At 40.9% G+C, this 21865-nt stretch overlaps 3 protein-coding genes and 1 pseudogene across 3 annotated transcripts; 3 read left to right on the forward strand and 1 right to left on the reverse strand.

The window, feature by feature from the left end:
- Nucleotides 1-374: 374 nt before the first annotated feature.
- On the forward strand, nucleotides 375-2409 carry LOC116187170 (uncharacterized acetyltransferase At3g50280-like). The gene is made up of 2 exons (XM_031515779.1): nucleotides 375-920; nucleotides 1100-2409. The coding sequence occupies exons 1-2, from the start codon at nucleotides 459-461 to the stop codon at nucleotides 2138-2140; spliced, it is 1503 nt and encodes a 500-aa protein (XP_031371639.1). The 5' UTR covers nucleotides 375-458; the 3' UTR covers nucleotides 2141-2409.
- A 4685-nt stretch (nucleotides 2410-7094) lies between these two features.
- LOC116189579 (eukaryotic translation initiation factor 3 subunit F) lies at nucleotides 7095-9266 on the reverse strand. Its single transcript, XM_031519294.1, has 6 exons — nucleotides 8937-9266; nucleotides 8578-8657; nucleotides 8184-8413; nucleotides 7882-8003; nucleotides 7687-7794; nucleotides 7095-7437 (listed from the first exon to the last, which is right to left on the reverse strand). The coding sequence occupies exons 1-6, from the start codon at nucleotides 9156-9158 to the stop codon at nucleotides 7348-7350; spliced, it is 852 nt and encodes a 283-aa protein (XP_031375154.1). The 5' UTR covers nucleotides 9159-9266; the 3' UTR covers nucleotides 7095-7347.
- Nucleotides 9267-14619: 5353 nt separating this feature from the next.
- Nucleotides 14620-16648, forward strand: LOC116189261 (caffeine synthase 1-like). Its single transcript, XM_031518845.1, has 4 exons — nucleotides 14620-14934; nucleotides 15179-15571; nucleotides 15746-16015; nucleotides 16157-16648. The coding sequence occupies exons 1-4, from the start codon at nucleotides 14860-14862 to the stop codon at nucleotides 16508-16510; spliced, it is 1092 nt and encodes a 363-aa protein (XP_031374705.1). The 5' UTR covers nucleotides 14620-14859; the 3' UTR covers nucleotides 16511-16648.
- A 113-nt stretch (nucleotides 16649-16761) lies between these two features.
- LOC116189260 lies at nucleotides 16762-21342 on the forward strand (annotated as a pseudogene).
- The last annotated feature ends 523 nt before the right edge of the window (nucleotides 21343-21865 follow it).

Below are 21865 nucleotides of genomic sequence, written 5' to 3' on the forward strand. Positions count from 1 at the left end.
TAGTTCTCTAACATAGATGTAGTGATGTGGTTAAGTTCTTCTCTTGAAGGTGGCCAGTCAGTCATATAGTTGTTTGGTTCATCTAATGGGTTTTGAGGATATGAACCTTAAATTTATTGGATGGCAGTCCCTGTTTCGGATCACAGACAAACCCGACACAAACACAAGAGAAAAAATAAACAAAACCCATCACTAAATAAAAATAAATAAATAAATAAATAAATAAATATATATATATTAATAATCACCTCATAAAAATAATCATTTCCACCAACTAACAGAAAAATCCACCTCAGCAAATTCATCGATGTTCATGAACCCATTGCCCCTATAAATACTCTTCCCTCCCTTCCCCAACTCTTCACTCACTCACTCTCTCTTCCTCCTCAGCTCAGCCAAACCTTCTATCGAGAGACTGAGCTCTCTGAGAGTGAGGAAGAGACACAAAAACCTTTAAAATGGTGAAGGAAATGGCCTGCACTTCCTCTTCCGAGGCCTCCGTGACCGTCGTCTCGAAATGTACGGTCTTCCCGGACCGGAAATCAACCCTCGAAGACCTCAAGCTCTCCGTCTCCGACCTCCCCATGCTGTCCTGCCACTACATCCAGAAGGGCTGCCTCTTCACCAGTCCCCCGAATGATGTCCCCTCCGAGGCCCTCGTCAGTCTCCTCAAGCGCGGACTCTCCCAGGCCCTGGCCCTGTTCCCTCCCCTCGCTGGCCGCCTCATGACCGACCCGGATGGCCACGTGCACATCTCGTGCAATGATGCTGGGGTCCTCTTCCTCCATGCTTCGGCAAGCGACTTGGCAATCTGTGATGTCCTAGGCCCGGTCCACGTGCCGGAATGCATCAAGGGTTTCTTTGCGCTTGACCGGACGGTCAGCTACTGCGGCCATTTTGAACCCATCATGGCTGTTCAGGTTGGAAGAAACTGGAATATATTATGCTATTGATGCCCAGTCAATTGGCCGGGCTTAATTTCCTTTCCTATTGTAGTAGTAGTCTCATCAAATGCTACTATTCAAATTTAATTTTTGGACGGACTGACCGAATTTCAATTTGCACTGTAAAGCTGATGTGCATGTCTTTCTTTGAGCAGGTGACGGAGCTGAAGGACGGGATATTCATTGGGTGCACGGTGAACCACGCCGTGATTGATGGCACGTCGTTCTGGAACTTCTTCAACACGTTCGCGGAGGTCTGCAGGGCCGGGTCTCGCCGGGTCTCCCGGGTCCCAGACTTCGGCCGCGACTCAGTGCTCATATCTTCTGCTGTTCTAAAGGTGCCTGAGGGCGGGCCCAAGGTCACATTCGACGAGTACGCGCCGCTTGCGGAGAGGATCTTCAGCTTCAGCCGGGAGGCCATTCTCGAGCTCAAGGCCAAAGTTAACGGCAACCATAACCAGAAAAGGCTGTTGGAGGCTAACGCCGTTGAGGTCATGGGGAAGCAACTCCACGATCCGCACGTGACAGTCAACGGCAAGGTGACGTCGATATTGGACAACTTGAACTTCTTCAGGGGCGGCGTTTCAAAACGGTCAGCAGCAGCTGACCAGGGACGTGGCTCGCACGCGGCCGTGGAGATCTCGTCGTTCCAATCCCTCTGCGCGCTCCTGTGGAAGTGCGTGACACGCGCGAGGAAGCTACCGGCTTCCAAAACGACCACGTTTAGGATGGCCGTGAACTGCCGCCACCGGCTTGAACCGGCATTGGACACCCACTACTTCGGCAACGCGATACAGAGCATCCCGACATACGCACCTGCCGGCAATGTCCTCGCCCGTGATCTTCGCTGGTGCGCCGAGCAGCTAAACAAGAACGTATTGGCCCATGATGATTGGAAGGTGCGACGCGGTGTGGAGGACTGGGAGCGGGACCCAAGGTGCTTCCCTCTGGGCAATTTCGACGGGGCATCGATTACAATGGGGAGCTCGCCGAGGTTCCCGATGTTTGACAACGACTTTGGATGGGGGCGCCCGATGGCTGTGAGGAGCGGACGTGCGAACAAGTTTGACGGGAAGTTCTCAGCCTTCCCAGGGAGAGAAGGCAGCGGGAGTGTAGATATTGAGGTAGTGCTGTCCCCGGAGACGATGGCGGCGATCGAGGCGGACCCGGAGCTCATGCAATATGTGTCGAGCTAGTACGAATTGGATCGATGTATGAATTCAATTCAAGATGTCATCTATCAAGTAATTAATTTTGTCTAATTTAATTGGACATTAAGGACTTACACCAAAGGGTCGTGGTGTATGATAAGATTAGAGTTCTAATGTAACGGGGCCGGGTTGGATTAATCGGGTTGGGAGAATCCAAGAAGATTCTTATAAAAAGACAGGACATGGCATGGAGGCCTTTTGTTTGTAAGTTATGGCATATGTTGATTCTAATTAAATATCCCCCTTTTCTTTTCTTTTCTTTTCTTTTCTTGTTCCAGAGAAAGACTGTTCTTTTTTAAAATTTATATATATGGGTCTTTTTTTCGACAGATTGACTCTGAAGTCTGAAATTTATCGTTGAGAAATTATTAATTATGAAGAAATTTCAAATATAAAAGGCGACAAGGAGAAATAGAGATATTTTATAGCTGTTCTTGTGAATCGTGGGCCGTCACCCAACGCATTAAAAGTAATGAATAAATAAATGAAATAAACAATACAATGACGAGGGTATGGCTGGTTGCAACATTTCCGAACGAAGTAAGATTGAGCTCAGAGGGCAAGTGCAAAGCTTATGAAATCCAACAGGGAGCTTTAGCACGTAATTTGCTAGCTCGTTTGCGCATATATTTTCTTTCCGATAAACATGCTTCACTACTGCCATCGAGTCCCTACAAAGTAATGATCGACTGTCCTTGACGATGTCCTATGGCCTGACGATGGCATTTTGAGTTAGTTAGAAGTTAACACAAAATAAGTAGAACAATGACAGAACGAAAATCTAATTCCACAACAAATAGGACCTATTTCGAATACCACGTAATAGGATAGATTCTTGAAATATTAGCTACCTTAATTATGAGATATGATATTATTTAATTTCTCAAAAATATATATATATAAAATACTTTTAACAAATTATACACTTATTCAACGATTGTTTTAAAGGTGTGTACAAAATGCCATATCACTATGATTTATGACATAATTGGTGCAAATTATAAAATTCGGCACCGAATTGTAAGATACGGACACTCGGGTTAGATAGACTGCCTTGGGTGGTGGCCAAAACGACCTGAAAATATTTCCAAAGAAAAATTGATCAGAACCATGGTCGCTCATGGCTATACCTTTGGGTGACTTGAGGCTTCTTGACTTGCCCCACCAAGAAAAATTTAATCATCAAAATTGATTATACAGTATAATCAAATATTTTCTAGGAAGTTTTATTACAGTTCTCTTAAAATTCATATATAATAAATTAATAATATGAGTAAACTCTTTGCATTCTGTGTAATTTGCTTATTATTTTTGGAAAATTCTGTATACTTTACTTCAATTGCAAGTAAACATATTAAAAATGGAAGTAATTTATTCTATATGATTTTCTTAAGAAACTCAAAATATAAATCACCCACTGAAATAACTACCCAGCTAATCAAAGATTGCATCTTATTATCGATCTTGCCTTTTATATATATATATATAGATTGTTTCGATTTAAATTCTGAAAATTTGAGACGCCTAACCTCGAGTGAAGGATTTATTCCAAACCTTGACGTGGCATGCAATTATAAAAGGATTTTACTGGACCAAAACAATCAGAGGATGCAATATTATTCAGCCAAAAAAAGAAAAAAAGAGGCTACAATACGTTTTTCTTTTTAATAATTTTGTAAATGCTAGTGACATAAATTGAGAGTGTGGATTGTAAATTTACTGACCCGAGATAGCTATTGGACAATTTATGATGAATGAACAAAGATGCAAGCCATTCTGAGGAAAGACCCTTTCATGGAAAGGGCCTGAATCTCCCATGACAAAGAATGACAAGCCATCGAGAATCCTGTGGAAGTAGAAAAACCAAGAACTCTTTCATCCTAAAACTAAGGAAATATCTCATTGTCGTGTAAATTGGTTAAAGGAAAATATTTTTTAAAAAAACTATCAAAATAAATAAATTGTCGCAATTGAAAAATAATATAGAAATTAACTTTCTTATAGACAAGATACTCACAAGTAGGGGTGTGCATGGGTACCGGGTATACCCGGAACCGGTTGGAATCTACCCTAACGGGTAGGGTCCGAGTAGCTCGTATTGAAAATGGGGTAGGTTCCGGGTATTAAAATTAGGAACCTATGAAAATCGATTCCAGTTCCAGTTCCTGCCTACAGGATACCCGGAACCGGTTATTTATTAAAAAAAAAGAGGAAATAGTAAAGTTACTATCTCCTCTAATGAATCAGAACATAGGCACTTTGTTTTGTGAGATCGTATTATGGATGTTCAATTTTGTCGATGGATTGATGAGACATATTATTATTTTACTGTTGTGGATTAATCTAAATTTTGTTGATATTCTATTTAGCGTAATTACTGATTATGTATGTGATATTTTCGATTTTATTTAGCGAAAAGAAAAAATTTACAGGTTCCAACAGGGTACCTGGAACCTGTGGTATAATACAGGTTCCGGGTAGGTTTCGGTTCCATGATTCAACAGGGTAGGGTCCGATTCCAAAATCTTGGAATCTGTCCCTTACAGGGTAGGTTCCGGGTATTATGAAAAATACAGGGTACCCGGAACCGATCACCCCTATTCACAAGTAAATTTACTACCCATATACCCATTCCATTACCACGTCTTTTTTATACATATACTTCTGACATTCTAACTCGTGCATTTGCACGGGCTTTTCATCTAGTTTATTTAGATTTAGGGTCAACGAGGTCGAATCCATGTTGTTTGTTATCTTACAACAAATATAAAACTAAGAGGATGGAGAGTTTGTTGATGAATCTACCCAATCTCCGAGGTATTTTTTTTCTTTTCTTATTATATAGAAATACCTTGTTTTGAATATATCGCTCAATGTATCATTTGATAACCAATACCCTGTGGACATTTGGTAGTGGATTTTTCATCGCCACCTTCGCCAACAAAGGAGACAGATAAAGGGTCATTAGAGATGGCCTTGGTTCATCAATTATCGTTTCCTCACTATCCGTCTATGGGAGCCCAACTTCAGACCTTCACGAGCTTCGCTCTCAGCTGTTGCTGTTTGGCTCCGTATTCAAGAGCTGCCGTGGGAATAATTACAATCCAGAGATGATCAAGAGAGGAGCCAATCAAATCGGACCACTACTCAGAGTGGATGGATGGGTACACGGCAGTTTTGCAAAAACGGGCCAATTTTGCTAGGTTATGCGTGCAGATCGATATCAGCAAGCCCCCCCTACCGAAGGGCATCCGGTTTGGAAACAACTTGCAAACGATCGTTTACGAGGGCATTACTATGTTTTGAATGCGGCATTGCTGAGCATAGGAAAGATCAATGCCCAATGAATCGAAAGCCAGATCAAGCTCCTCCACCGCCTGCAACAGCCGCTTCCCAGCCAATCCCGTCACCGGCACTACTACCTAAGGATCAAAAAGTCGATTACGGGCCAAGGATTCTTGTATCTAGCCGGGAGAAGGAGGTCACTCCACCTATGGCGGCGACCGGATATTTGGCTTTGAGAGTTTAGCGTGTGTTACTTGAAAGGACAAATAAATAAGGCTCCATGACCCCTACCACGACGAGGAGAAGATGCGTAAAGGGTGGAGGGACGACAACATTGTGGCACTGGGACGACAACATTTTACCTCGACATTTACGAACTGAAAATGGTGGGTACATGATCGGATGATTTCCACTTAGAAGGCATATGCTCAATAACGTCTCTTTGATCTTTATTGTTTTGAATTAGCCACAAACACATCCGGAATCCGGATTTATGCCAGTAACCATATATTAGAAATGGACCATGACTTATTTCCTACATATATACATATCATAAGTAGAACTCCGAATCAAGTACTATCCACCAATGCCATTATATTATGCTCACAAGTATTCCTTATAATCAGAAAAAAAAAAAGGGCTCCCATGGCTTCTCTTGGCATCCGATTGGGACGAGAGATGGAAGAGAATGTGTTTTAACGGAAGGCTGCTGTCTTTTTTTATTTTTTATTTTTTTACTTCCCTAGGCTGGAAATCAAAAATTGAGACGTGCTCCTCCATCTGTCATGTTCTGATTGGGCTGTGATCCCATTTGGCAGCAGTGACGTGGCGTCACCGTTGTATGGAAGACTTTCTCCATTTGGTGTGGATTCTCAATTTCTCATTCACTGCGTTGATCCTAATTACTCGATAAACCGAAGCATGATCTATGCATTCGTATATTAATGAAATAGTTGATTTATTGTTCTTCCAATTTGATGACCTGCCAATGGGAAGTTTTCAAATTCTCTGTACTATCTTTGAACAGTTTCTGTTCATCAACCAAAATCGTAATAACGAGGCCAAAAACACTACAGGCATCGGAGAAAACGGAAGAAAAAATGAATGCTTTGAATAAAGAATTTTATAAGGTCTTCAAGATCAACAAAAGTTGAATTTTCTTTTTCAATAACATCTTTTTTTTTTAATTATGGATGAATAACTATTCTTTCCTTCTGTTAAAACACGATCTTCGCAGAAAAATTACATTTGAAATTTTTTTTAAAAGGAAATTCAATACTTTGTTGGGCTTTAAATCACTTCCGGGCTGAGGGTACAGCCTTTCCTGATGGGCCCCTGCAGTATTGCCGGGCCGAGGACAATACTTTTTCTCCAGGCCTTAAGGGGACATTTGATTTCAAAATTAAAATAACTTTAATTTTGATTTTGATTGTAGAAAAAGACAAATGAAATGGTATTATAAATTTAACTTGGAAAACGTGTGTTTTTGTTATTTAGTGAGTAGAGTTAAAATCAAAATCACGATTCTAAAATCAGTTTCAAATTTCAAACGGGGCCTTATGTTTTTATTTCCTGATTCGTGGCCGAAAAACGAGACGAAGCTTGAATCGTAAGGAAGGCTGTAGATTGACGATAAACTTGCGGGGTAAGAACATGTTAACAGACTCACCAGAGAATAGATTTTGCAAACAAAACTAGCATTACAAGTCGTTACAGTTTAGATTCTTTTGGCAGCTTCTCTGAATGAAATAGGAGGGAGAACTTTCTATCTAATAAATAATTGGCAAAAACTTGCACTCACAAAGAGCCAGCTATCATGGTATCCTTACATCGAGAAAGGAGAGCCAAATTATAAACCTCATCATTGCATAAATCGCTTCATCAGGAGAGGTACAAGACAGAGAGAGTTACAGAATCTGAGCAGCAGTGTTCAACTTTTCGGCTAAGCTGAGTTGTGTCCTTGTAATGCTGGAGAGGTAGAGTAAGAGCAGTTGGTCCTGCAGGTAGAAGGAAAGGCAACAGAACAAAGAGTTGGTGACTCTTGCAGAAAATGAATCTCATGACAGGAATACTAACTGATAAGAGCAATGAAACCAGCAAAGAATGGCAAATATTCAAAGCCTCATTCAACAGGAACATATTAGAGTAATTGATTCCTGATAACTTTCATGAACCATGTGAATTCCTAGCATTCTTTGCAGCAACATCCCTATAATAACCGACAACAAAAAGACCTTGAATCTCACCTGGATACTGTCATTCACAAGCTTATCAAAAGTTGACAATTTGGGAACGGAAGCTACAGCGTCGGCTATGAATCTTCCTATGTTATTGTCTGCTGGGACATGGCCTTCCTGGAGACAGAAAATATGAATAACGACACCATCAGAAGCAAAACTGTTGTAATGTCCTACAATGGAAAACTCCGTCCTTTTACTCACCACAACACTGTCGACATATTTATAGACATCATCAATTAAAGACAGCAGCCGTCCCATTGAGGCTTCCATTCCCTCCAAATCATTCGGGAGTTTTTCAACTACTGGTTTCTTCAAGATATCAACTGCCATGATTTCCAAAATTTATAAAGGAGAAAAGAATTATCAGATCAGATCTACTATGCAATTGCAAATCCTAACCAACCCGCAATAACCATAAGGACTACGATTTATCATGGAGTTATTGCGATATTATACCCACTAATCAAACAGAACAGAAAATCAAAAAGTCAAAGAATACATACATCCAACTCTTTCTGCTTCCACCATCCTTAGATCCAAAGGAATCTCCTGAAATTGTGCAGCAAGAGGCCTGTCCCCGAGAGACAGGTTAGTCGAAACATAAGCTTTAATGGAAGCCTGCCCATTGGTGAAACAAGTATCGACTGTCAAGTGTATAGGGTTCGTGACTTCTCGAGAATAGAAGTCATGGATCAAGGCACTGCCACCATTAACTCCGAAACCCGTTGAATACCTAAACAAAGGACCAAATATCAACAATTTAACAAGTCGATGATAACATCACCAATGACTTGCAAAACAAAACATTTAGCCTCACTCATGCAAGGCAGCTCTCTATTACAGAAACCATTACCAGCACCGAATCCGAAACATCTACATAAAGCTATAGAGAATTACCATCCAACTATCACTTCTTTCGGGTTGACCTTCTGGTGAGATAAAAGCATATTGTGATGATAGTCAATATCCAATGCCACCTGAAACCATCAAAAGCGGTTATACAAATGAAACCACTTCATCATTCAACTAACAGGCAACAGGCCACTTGGTGTTTAACAGAAGAAAATTCAATGAATTCATCACCCAAATGAAAAAGCTCAAGTGCCCAAATTTCTATATTTCTACTAAAGCAAACAGATTCAACCCAAAAATCCCAATTTCTCAAAGAACCAAGAAACGTCGAACAAATACAGTAGAAATCGCACCTCATAATTCTATTTTAGATACAAAAATTCTCAGCACAAAGATGAGCAGACCTGATCAGAGAACTCATTGTGAGGAACCGCATACGAGTTGCGGACATCGACAGTGCCGTCCGGCAAGATCGAGCCGAGGAGCGTGCCGATGACGCGCTCCGCCTGGTCGGGCCGCCTCACGTAGCAGTCGCAGATATTGAATATAACCAACGGATGGACAGTCGCTGAGATCGCCGTCGAGGTTGATGAGAACTGAAGCACGGTGCTCTCACTCGCCGCCATTCTCGAAGCTGCTCCGGCCAATCCGATCGCAACGAGGCAGCAGTTCAAAGGCAAGCGACAGAGGATTAGGGTTTTCAGATCCGGAGGAGAGATACCGGCGTCGCCTCTGGCTACGATATTTTAGGATTCAACAACACCCAGATGGGCCTATATTGGGCCATACTTGCATTGGGCTAAATTTAAAGAGTGGCCCAATTACAGTATCAGCTGCTGCCTTGGGCCTCTCTCTCTCTCTCTCTCTCTTGTATCATATGCTAGAGCGGCCGTGCATTGGTGCGCATTAATGAAAAACATTTGCTGGTGGATGGATAAAAAAGAAAGCCTTTGTTTAGATATAATATTTTACTCGAAAATGTTATACCTTTCTTAAAGTCTTATATCTTTTCGTTTGTAACACTATTTGGCCCGTTTACGCATGGTGATAAATTTGAATAGCTGAATTACAAATCAAATCAAAATAATAATAAAAATTATAATTATATAGCTTGGAAATAAAAGCTTGAAGTTGATTCACTAAGTTCAAGAAATTTTCGGCAATATTAATTTTTCTAGTTAAGGTAATTGGAGATATATTTGATCTAAAAATGAAAGTCGACAATAAAAAATAAATGGGGTGAGTGACCGATGCAAATAGAGAAAATGATAACATAGTGGACGAGTCACGAGTGGGAAAGAGAAACTACGATGAATTGGGTTGAATAATTGTTATTAATTAGAAAAATTTATGGATTTTTATTTTGTCCACCGGTTGTGCAAATCAATTCTTCACATGCGGCTTCTCTAATTGCATCATGCGTCTCGTCTAACACCTAAAACTAACTACGTTTAGTTCTTCCATAAATTTTATTTTTTTAATTAAATTTTTGTACTGATTGCCTTACATATAATGTTAACTTTTTCATTCAACCACAATTTATTGTAGGCAACAATTAAAAGTACTTTTGTCTGTTCTCTTGCAAGTTCATCTTTCATCTTCTTAGTTTTTCCATAAATTTGAGCTTCTCTATCGAATATAAATTTCAATGATCGGTCACCCTCTGCATCCCGATTGTTCCATTTTTTTTTTCAGAAATTGTTAAAATGATATAATATTGAAATGTTAGGACAAAAGTAAAAATAAAAGAAAATAAGGGGCCGGCATGTGAATAATCACCAAGAAATTTGAGGACATGTTTACTTTTGGAGGACTTTTCAATTTTCTTAGAAAATCTTCTAAAAATAGAAAAATTGTAAAGAATACATTTACTTATATTGAATTGAATTAATTTTCCAAAGAAAATTTTCTTCTCTTTATTCTAAATTGTATATAAATCAGCTAGAGAACCTCTCTTTTTAGTTCTCCAGTTTTTCTATATTTATCATTTCCTTTTTTATATTCTAATTAATAACTTTCCTTTTCTATTGACTTTTATATTTATAAATTTATTTTATATCATATTTTTTATGGTGATTACTCCAATTATTCTTATATTAGAAAATTTTCTAATTTGACATTAGTAAACATATTCTTATATTTTTTATGAAAAAATAAATTTAGAAAATGAAAAGAAAAAAAGAGATGAAAGGTGGAAATCAACTTTGCCCTCAAATTTCCAATACTTGCTTCCCGGATAATTTTGACTTAATCACTCAAGCACTTATTAAAATAGTGCTCAAAATTTCATCACTTAAAATAAGTGCTGAAATTTTAAGCCCAAACAAATACTGTATTTTTTCGATGAGAATCCTGATATTCGGATGTCCAACATGTTTCAACTATTTTAGTTTGGATCCGTTCGTCCAGCAATAATAACATCAAGCCACCAGCTCTCACATCCCTCCCTCTCTCTCTCTCTCTCCCTCCCTCCCTCCTTCCCTCCTTCCCCCTCTCTTCGTGGCGGCCGCCAACCATCACCCATCATCAATGACTTCGTCCTCCAAAAATGGTAGGATAATTGGAGGGATAGTCCGGGCGGAGTCTGCACACACTTATCCTATACATTGTTTGCTGTTTCTTTTTTGGCAATATATATATATATATATTTGTTTTTAAATTTGTTATTCCTTCATTATCTTGGGTAATACCAGAATGTTTAATTGGAAAACTAACGACAGGAAATTTTCCATTAACTGAGGTTGAGAGAGTAAATATGCTAAAATAATAGTAGTGTTGAGGTGAAAATTCCCCGCCTTCGACTGTGCGTCTTTTCCCAAAGACACCGGATTTCTAAAGCAACTAGTTTTCTCATTTTTTAATGGATATTGTTTGCAGAGGTAATTAAGCATCATAACTAATGGAATTAATATTTGGAATAAAAAGAAGATAATTACTATCTGTTATTAAAAAGAAGAATGATAGCAACGGAATAGAGGATCCGAACAGTAGAAACGGGGGAACTAAAGGAGAAAATTGTGAAGAGATTATTTTGAGGCAATCTGGTAGAGCAAAGAATCTCCCGGGTCATTTCAATGACTTCGTTGTGCTCACTCCCCCCTCTCATTTGCCTACTTTCGGTGACTTCTCAGGTACGATCCACTCTATTAAGCAATTTATCACTTATTCTGCAATTAGTTAATGATCGCCATAAGGCATTTCTAGCTGCCATTGATTCAAAAAGGAACCTCAGTCATATCGTGAGGACTTATCCCATCTTAATGATGCAAAGTTCGATGACTTTTTGGAGAAATAGACCCTGAAAACGACTTGATGGTCGGAAGAGGATGACTATTAGTTACTGGACAAGACTTCATTGATTTATGGCCAATAAAGATGGTTCCGAAAACCGCCCCACAAAAGATTCCGCAATATTTTTTGGAGCGCTTGGTAATTATAATTTATAAACTGCAGATTGAAATTCGTTTCTGACATCTGAGAGATGCTATAGTGGAAGAGATACAAGCATTGGAATCCAATGGCACCTGGACTATAGAGGAACTTCCTTTCGGATAACGTCCAATCGGATGCAACTGGGTATTCAAGGCGAAGTGTCGAGCATACGGAAGTGTCAAGAGGTATAAGGCTCAACTAGTAGCTAAATGTTTTACGTAGGTGGAAGGCATTGATTATCATGAAACGTTTGCGTCGGTGGCTAAATTGGTAATGATACTATGCTTGTTGACAGTTGCCATTGCTCAAGGCTAGGAGATGCATCAGATGGACGTCAATAACGCATTTTTGCATGGGGATCTGGATGAGGAGGTCTACATGCAATTGCTTCCTGGTTTTTCTTCTTCTAATGATGGGCGAGTGTGTCAGCTACGTAAATCCTTATATGGTCTCAGGCAAGCTTCACAAAACTGGTTTGCAAAGTTCGCAGATGCAATGCGATGATACAGTTTTAACCAATCAGGTGCCGATCACTCTCTCTTTACCTATAAGAAGGGCACCATGTTTATCGCAGTTCTAGTGTATCTGGATGATTTGATCATAGTTGGGAATCATTCTGATCAGTGTGTCTCTTTCAAGAATTATCTGGATCGGTGTTTCAGCATTAAGGACTCAGGTCCTTTGAAGTACTTTTTGGGAATTGAAGTGACTCGCATGAACTTCGCTCTTTTCCTTAGTCAGCGCAATTATGCGCTAGATATACTGACATAATGTAGGATGCTTGGGTCACAACGCTCACAATTTCCCATGGAGCAACATTACCATGTGTCGACTAGTACTAGTACTCCACTGTCGGATCCATCTTAATACATGCAGCTTATTGGTAGACTAATATATCTCACTATCAACAGGCCATAGTTCAATTATTCCTGGCATGTACTGGCATAGTTCATGCAGGAGTCTCGCCAGGAGCATTGGGATGCTGCCATGAGAATTTTGCGTTATCTGAAGCAATCTCCTGGGCAAGGCATCTTTCTGCGGCCTAATTCATTTGAGCTTGAAGCCTACTGTGATTCAGATTGGGCTAGCTATCCTTTGACTAGACGATCTGTCATGGGATACTTTGTTACAATAGGAGGCAACCAGATCTCTTAGAAAACGAAGAAGCAATCTACAGTTTCTCACTTATCAGCAGAAGTAGAATTTCGAGCGATGGTGGCAACTATCAGTGAGCTCCTATGGCTAAGCAATCTACTATTTTCACTTGGAGTACGGATGACGCGACCTTCTCGGTTATTCTGCGACAATCAAGCAGCTCTACACACTGCAACAAATCGTGTTTTTCGTGAGCGCACGAAGCACATAGGGATTGATTGTCACTTTGTTCGTGAGCATATTAAGTCCGGTGTAGTAGCCACAACCCATGTGTCTATTGGTCTTTAGATTGCAGCATCTTCACCAAGGCATTGGATCGCGATCGCTTCTGCTTTCTCCTCAGCAAGGTAGGCATTTGAGATCCTCATACTCCAACTTGAGGGCGAGTATTACAGAATATTGAGATTCTGTATAATTGTGTATAATATATTTCCATGTATATTTGAGTAGATTAGGAAGACAATGTATTTACTTAGCCTAGAATCCCATAGTTCTTTCATTTCCTTGTCTTGTATAGGCATTGTGCCTACATATACGTTTCTCCCATAGTAATGGAATTAAGTTTGAAGGTTCCAAAACTTATTAGTTGGCAAGTCCTCTTAGCTTCCTCGAGAATGGTTATGGATCTCTTAGATCAAACCCCTAGAGACTGGTTAAAGCTCAGTACAGATGGTGCCCTCGAAGGGGAATCCGGTGCTTGAAGGAGCGGGCAGTGTACTCGAGGACGGTGATGGGAGATGGATTAGGGTTTTGCTCATAATGTTGGAGTCTCAACTGCAGTATTTGCTGAATTATGGGGTGTTTTTATTGGGTTTAAGCATGTATGGGACATTGGATACTGGAAGATTATTCTAGAGGTTGACTCCGAGACGGTCTGCAGACTTATCTCGTCGGATTCCAAGTGTACTCCACAAGTTTCTTGCCCCGTCGATGCCATCAAGGCTTTGCTAAAGCTGAATTGGCTTATCAAGGTACGTCATTATCTTCAGGGAGGGAACTATTTGTGCTGATTGGATTGTTCGGATGGCATCGCAGCTGCCTTTAGGTTCTCACTTCTTCTCTCACCCTCTGGGCGGCATCAATTCGCTACTCTTTGGCGTCAGGGGCGAAGCCAGTGTGTCAGTAGGGGGGACAATTGCCCCCCCTGAACTTTTGTTTTTTTTTCAATTTTACCCAAAAAATATGAATTTTTCTATGTAAAATTTGTATTTTGCCCCTCCTGAACTTTAAATTTTTGAAATTTTACCCCAAAAGTATCAGTTTGTCCCCCTTGAATAAAAAATCTAGCTTCGCCCCTGTTTGGCGTCACAGTTGGGGTTTCCCTATCTTTGATCTCCCAAGCTACAAATGAGTGGCCAGAAAAAGTGGTACGAGCCATACGTATGGGAAATATTATCAGTTAACTTTTCCAGTCAACTTTTGTGATTTTTATGGAATGTACGTATGAGTATGGCCTACCTGCAAGTCAGAGGCCTGTGGTCGTTATTGGAACTCATTTTATTTGATTTGATGGAAAATTTGTTCCTCCCCGTTTACAGTCTCTTAGCTAAGCTTCTTCTTCCTCTACTTCCTCTGGACTGTACATCCTTGTTCTTCTTTGAACCTTGGCAAGAGCAAGGGGCTGTGTCCTGCTAACATCTCCGTCTCTAGAGAGTAACTTCACGATTTGCTACTGAATTGGAACTTTTATAGTTTCATTCTTGTATCTTTGATTGATCAATTTGTGGGAACAAGGAGAGCATGGAGGTGAAGGAAGTGCTGCACATGAGCAGAGGAGATGGAGAGAACAGCTATGTTAAGACCTCGACTTATACGGTTCGCTCTGGAAACCCACCTTTTATTCGATAATCTCTCTTTGTATCGATGTAGTATTCTCGGAATGTTGTTATTATAGAATCTCTTTCCCAGCTAACCTTTTGATTCCTAGATAAACCAGTAATTCAGCACTGATCAAATCAATAAAATGAATCACTTGCATCATCAAAGAAAATATAGATTGGACCCAACCCCCTAAATTTAACAGTGATTTGTGCCTGAGCTAACAACTTCATTCGCTCAGCAAATGATTGCTCTTTTCACCAAGCCGGTGATCGCTAGCGCAGTCAATTCCCTGTTCCAAGAACCTTTCTTCCCTTGCAAGCTCCTCAATGTGGCAGACCTCGGTTGCTCTTCAGGCCCGAGCACTTTCACTTTCATGTCCACTGTGATTGAGAGCGTCAAAAGCAACTGCAGAGGATTGGGATCTACACCGCCCGAGATCCAATTTTACTTGAATGATCTTCCTGGCAATGACTTTAATACTCTGTTCAAGAGCCTCTCCGACCTCCATCGGAATCTTGATGGCTTGTCATTCTTCGTGATGGGAGCTCCAGGCTCTTTCCATGAAAGAATCTTTCCTCAGAATTGCTTGCATCTTGTTCATTCTTCATACAGTGTCCACTGGCTATCTCAGGTCGGTAGAATTACGATCTTTACCCTTTCAATTTGCTATCACTTACATTTGCCAAACTATTGACGTAATATTATGACATTGCATTCTCTGATTATATCCTCGGCCTAGCAGTCCTGTATAATCCATTCTATAGGTTATTGAATCAGAAGAGTTCAACATGATAGAAAATGGCAGGTCCCGCGGCTTACAACTGAAGAAGGCTTGCCGATGAACAAGGGAAAGATTTACATATCTAAGACAAGCCCTCCTGAGGTTAAGGAGGCCTACTTGGCTAAGTTCGAGGTAGACTTCACAAATTTTCTGAGATGTCGGAGTGAAGAAATGGTAACTGGTGCTCGTCTCGTGCTAGTGCTTCATGGGAGGCGAAATGCAGATCCTGCAAGCAAAGAGAGCTGCTATATCTGGGAGTTACTAGCTGAGGCAATCTCAAGCATGGTCTCTGAGGTATAACTGCAGCACATCGGCTGAACTGAACTGTTCAGATTCAATAGTTGAGGTCCATCAGACGATTCAATTACAATAACACTTATTTCTGTGGCCTATCAGCTCCTAACATGATCAGTGGCCTTTTCCTCCCACGTGCAGGGGCTCGTAGAGGAAGAGAAGCTAGATACCTTGAACGTGCCATACTACACAGCCTCTCAAGAGGAAGTCCAACATATAGTCCAACAAGAAGCATCCTTCACAGTGGAGCACGTCGAAACATTTGCCTTGGATGTCGGAGGAATATCATCAGAAAAAGAGGATCCATGGACCAGAGGGAGAAAGCAAGCGAAGCACACTAGGTCATTCACAGGTTCCGTCGTTCAGCACCATCTCGGGGAAGAGGTCATGGACAAGCTTTATGGTGAAAAGTTGGCCCACTTGATTGGAAAAGACTTAAGCAAGGGAGAGAGGCAGGGCATCAGCATTGTCCTTATGCTAAGGAAACGTGACTAGTTAAGTCGATACATGCTCCGCATTGCATGTTTTTCCATTAAGGAAATGGATGTTCACAATCAAAGTTGTTGTAACAATTCTCCAATAAGCTAAATAAAGCTGTGGCCCATTCAATTATGGTCTAATTTAAAAGCCTAACATCAGTGCCATGCTCGATCAGCCTGTATTGGAAGTTTCAGGTGAAAACAATTGAAAATTTTTTGAGAGAGGAATATGGAAGAAAGGCAACATCGATAGCTAGGGTGCCATTGCATACAGATAGGGGCTTAAGAACTCACATTACACGTTCATTGCATCATCTACATTCTTAGGTAGAAGAAAACAAAGAAGTTTTTGTCTTTCATTATTAAAGCAAAATAAATAGAAAACAAAGAGCTCTAGGGCCTGGTCAGAAAGAGTAAAGAGAGCTCCAGTAATTCAACGACCATTATCACTTATCGGCAGAGAGCTGCAGTCGGATGCACAGTCTTGATCAATGATGATTGCAGCACCGACCCCCTTAGCTGGCTGATGCTATTTCAGCTAATGGGATAGCGGTGTGCAAGGAACCCTGCAAAACCAATGGGCCACGGAGCCAGTAGCTACAAGCAACCATTTTATATTCACACTTATATTATTGACTGAATCAATTTATATCCATGCCTCGATGGAGCGGTGATTCTCCCTTCAAACCGAGCTTCTTCTTCCTCCGAAGATCCATCTTCTTCCATTCCAGTCCCCGAAACTGTTAATGTCTACGAACCTTGACAAGAGCAGGTCTTTATCTCCAGCGGACATCGAGTGTTTCTTTAGAATGTAACTTTCTGATTCGATTCACTTGATTATTTCTCTCGTGTCACTAGACAGAAAATTCCTAATGTTCATATTCTGTTTTTTGGAACAGAGTGGGTATGGAAGTGAAGGAAGTGCTGCACGAGCGGACGAGATGGCGAGAACAGCTATTTTAATACCTCAATCTATACGGTACGCTATAGAAACCCATATTTTGATTCCTGTAGTTCTATATCTTTCAATTTTATCCCAGGAACTTACTAGATGAACCAGTAATTTATCGATCGGAACAATAAATATGAACATCACCCAATATGGAAGAAATTAAATATTGATACTAACCCTGTAAATTTATATCTGGTTCGTCTTTGAACTATCAAATTCATTTGGTCAGAAAAAAATCGCTGTTATAACCAAGCCGGTGATCGCAGAACAGTTAATTCCCTGCTCCAAGAACCCATATTCCCCTGTAAGCTGCTGAATGTGGCAGACCTCGGTTGCTCAACGGGCCCAAACACGTCTACTTTCATGTCCACTGTGATTGAGGCCATAGAAAGCAGTGCAGAGGATCGGGAACTACAATGCCTGAGATCCAGTTTTACCTGAACGATCTTCCTGGAAATGACTTCAATACTTTGTTCAAGAGACTCACCGAGTTCCGAAGGAATTATGAGGGCTTGTCATTCTTCGTGATGGGAACTCCGGGATCTTTCATTGAAAGAATCTTTCCTCAGAATTGCATGCATCTTATTCATTCCTCGTACAGTGAGTTTCACTGGCTATCTCAGGTCAGTAAAATTACAGTCCACCCTCTCAATTTTGTGTTAGTTACATTTCTTGACAAGATGAAAAATGGCAGTTTCCACTGCTTACCACTGCAGAAGGTTTGCCACTGAACAAGGGGAAAATTTACATCTCTGAGACGAGCCCTCCAGAGGTTAAGGAGGCTTACTTGGCTCAGTTCCAAGAAGATTTCACAAACTTTCTGCAATGTCGGAGCAAAGAAACGGTGGTTGGCGCTTATCTCGTGTTACTACTTAATGGGAGGCAGTCTGCAGATCCCGCAATCAAGAAGAGCTGCTATCCGTGGGAGTCGCTTGCCAAGGCAATCTCTAGCTTGGTGTCAGAGGTATAAGTGCAATGCATAAGCTGAAATGAACTGTTCAAACATGATGGCTCGTTCCTGGGGCCTATGAGCTCCTCACACGATGACCTTTTCCTCCCATGTGCAGGGGCCCATGGAGGAAGAGAAGCCAGACGACTTGAACTTGCCCTACTACAGAGCCTCCCAAGAGGAAGTCCAACAGATAGTGCAGCAAGAAGGATCATTCATGGTGGAGCACATCGAGACACTTGTGTTAGATGTTGGAGGACCTTCGTCAGGGGAAGAGGATCCATGTATCAGGGCAAAGAAGCTGGCAAAGAGTGTGAGGTCCTTCACTGGCTCAATCTTGCAGCACCATCTCAGGGAAGAAGTCATGGACAAGCTATACGGCGAGAAGTTTGCATACTTGATTGGGGAAAATATGAGTAAGGAACCCATCAAAGGCATCAGCATTATCCTTGTACTCAGGAAACTTTACCAGCAGGCATTACATGTTACGTTTTGCATGTTTTTCTATGAATCCTCTCAGACATATAAACACGGAGAAAAGGGATTACTTTCCGGGTAAAAATAAGTTCCTGGCCATATCTATACATGTATTTGCTTGGAAAGATTAAACTCTAGTATCATCATATTCCAACAATTTTTATTCTGAAAAGTAGGACAACAATGGCCATTATGATCAGGCCGTGTTCTGAAATTTTCGATGGAACCAATCAAGAAAAATGTGTGAGGAAATTATGAGTGCTGCCGAACAAAAGGCACCACCCATAAAAATCCTCACTGCATCAGTAATTTTGAAAAGGAAGAAGAAGTAGACAGATGACTGTTTTCATGGTCATCCAATGCAGGGTCTCGAATATTGATGATCGCAGAGCACTGATGCTCCAAGCTGCTCGATGCCTATCCTGGTAATAAGGATGGTTTCCACGTGCAGTAGGGACACTGTGAATTCATATTCGTACACATTATTGATCAAGCCAATTTCATACATCACCAATTAATCTGCTTATGAGTTCATGTTTTCAATTTTATTTTTCTGGTCTGAGTCCAAAATATATACTTTTTATGTTTATCTTTTTGGATAAATATAACATTATAATTAGAGGGAATTGATGGATGGACAGAAACAAGATTGCTGTTCCCTGGTTAATTCCAGTCATAGGATTCGTCTGGTCGCCTGTCCCACTCCATTTACTTTGTCTAGACTGATCTTGCTCTTCGTCTGACTCCTCTCCCAAGTTCACATCCCAGAAGTCATCATGGAAACCCGCCTTTTGTTCCTTCATTTCTGTAATACATGCATGTTTGATGTTCCTGGAAAATCGTTGTCATGGAATCTCTCTCCTGAACTTAGAGAGATCTACTTTAAAGTTCCTATAGCTCACTCTGACAGGATGATCAGATTTCTCTTATGGTAAAATTCCTATAGTCGTGAACCTAACAACTTTGTTTTGTCCCAGCAAAAGGTAGCTGTCGACGTAACCAAGTCAGTGATTGCTAGCACGGTCAAGCACTATGGGCCCAAGCACTATCAATTTCATGCCCACTTTTTTTTTTTTTGGATCGATCACTTTCACATCCACTTTGATGGAGACCGCAAGAAACTGCAGAGGAAGGGGACCTACGCTGCCTGAGATCCAATTTTACCTGAATGATCTTCTCTGAGTTCCGCTTATTCTTCGTGATGGGAGCTCCATGAAAAGATGTTTCCTCAGATCAGTGCATCTTATTCATTCCTCATTCAGTGTTCAGAGGCAACCTCTCAGGTCAACAGTACTACAATTCACCCTCAGTTTTCTGCCAATTTCTTACCTCAGAATTATCTTTAGTTTCTTAACGAGCAAAACCTATAAAATTGCAGCCTCTATTCTTTCTGTTTTCAGCCTTCTAATAAATATTTTCAGACGCACCGTTGGTCCGAACCGTGTATACAAGTGTGCAAACCTATCTTTCCCTCTTGTTGACTGGATCTTTTCAGTTGAGTTTTCGAGAATCTGATCCATATCGATCTCAACAAGTGAGAAGAGTTAAATAATATGAAACATTGCAGGTTCCACGGCTTACAACTGAAGAAGGCTTGCCACTGAACAAGGTAATTTTCTGAGATGCCGGAGTGAAGAAGTGGTTTTTGGTGGTCGTCTCGTGTCAGTACTTTATCCTGCATGCAAGGAGAATGGCTATCCCGGGGAGTATCTTGGCGAGGAAATCTCTAGTATCATATCAGAGGTATAACCTTATTAATTGCCAATCATTAATTCGATAAGCTGTCAGATAATTTAGTGCGTACAGAAAAGCGTGCTTCTCGTAGCAAAGAAAACTATTTTCCGATCAGTTGAAATGTTCAGAACTGCTCAATAGTATTGTTGATAACAAAAGTGGAGATTCATCCTGCCAATTTGGACATGATTATTCATGTTCCTGGGACCTATCACCTCATAACAACTTGATCTTTTCCTCCCACATGCAGGGGGCTCGTGGAGGAGCATGAAATAGTCCATCATGTGCAATAGAGCACATGGAGACGATTGCATCGGAGGAAGAGGATCCATGGATCAGCGAGAAGAAGCAGGGCAAGGACGTCAGGTCATTCACGTACAGAGTTAATCATCCAGCACTATCTTGGGGAAGAGGTCTTGGACAAGCTCTACGACGAGAAGATGGCTTATGGGATTGGCGAATATTTGGTTAAGAAACAGATCCTGTGTCATCAACCTTAATTATTCTTATACTTAGGAAACATGCCTATGCCTAGTTTGTAAAAGTCAATACATCACACATATTGCATCTGTATCCTGTCAAATGTTGAGCTCCATTGAGCACATTGACACGGCAACGGCATCATATGTCTCTCAAATGTTCCTTGGAAAGATTAAGCTCTAGTACCATGATATTTCAGTAAGTTGTGTTTGGAAAAGTAAATGGACATTACGAAATGGACCGACCAGATGATTTTGAAAAGTTGAGGGATTTAAGCACATGAACTTATGTAATTTAATTGATGTGCAAGCTAGTCTTCTCATCTCTTAAGGTTTTTCTCCCGACTTCTTTCCAAGGGGAGGGATCCCAGTGATTTTGGCTGCCAGTTCAGTTCCTGCTACCGGTTGGATTTATGCTAGCAATTGGACATTCGCTTCTTCAATGTTGACTTGTGCTAAAATTTAGAATGCCTGAGCTCATTCTGATTAAGAGACCACATATCTCTATCTCCTTGCTGCGGGTCAGGGTTCATCTTTTGCACATTAACCAACATAGTATGTGGATAATTGAGGCTTAGAGAACTCGATGTACCTTGCTTTGTTTGTCCACTGCAGCGAGATGCAAGGTGCAATCTTTTATCATAGTTCTACATTTTCACTAGCTCGCGTTCCCCCAGACTCCCTGTGATCACCTTCCATGAGTCCAATCTAATTATTTCTTATGCACAAGTGTAGAATCATACCGACGTAGCTTATCTTCTGTTGGACAGCTTCTGGCCT

The sequence above is a fragment of the Punica granatum genome, chromosome 8 (genome assembly GCF_007655135.1).
Source record: "Punica granatum isolate Tunisia-2019 chromosome 8, ASM765513v2, whole genome shotgun sequence".
NCBI lineage: Eukaryota > Viridiplantae > Streptophyta > Magnoliopsida > Myrtales > Lythraceae > Punica > Punica granatum.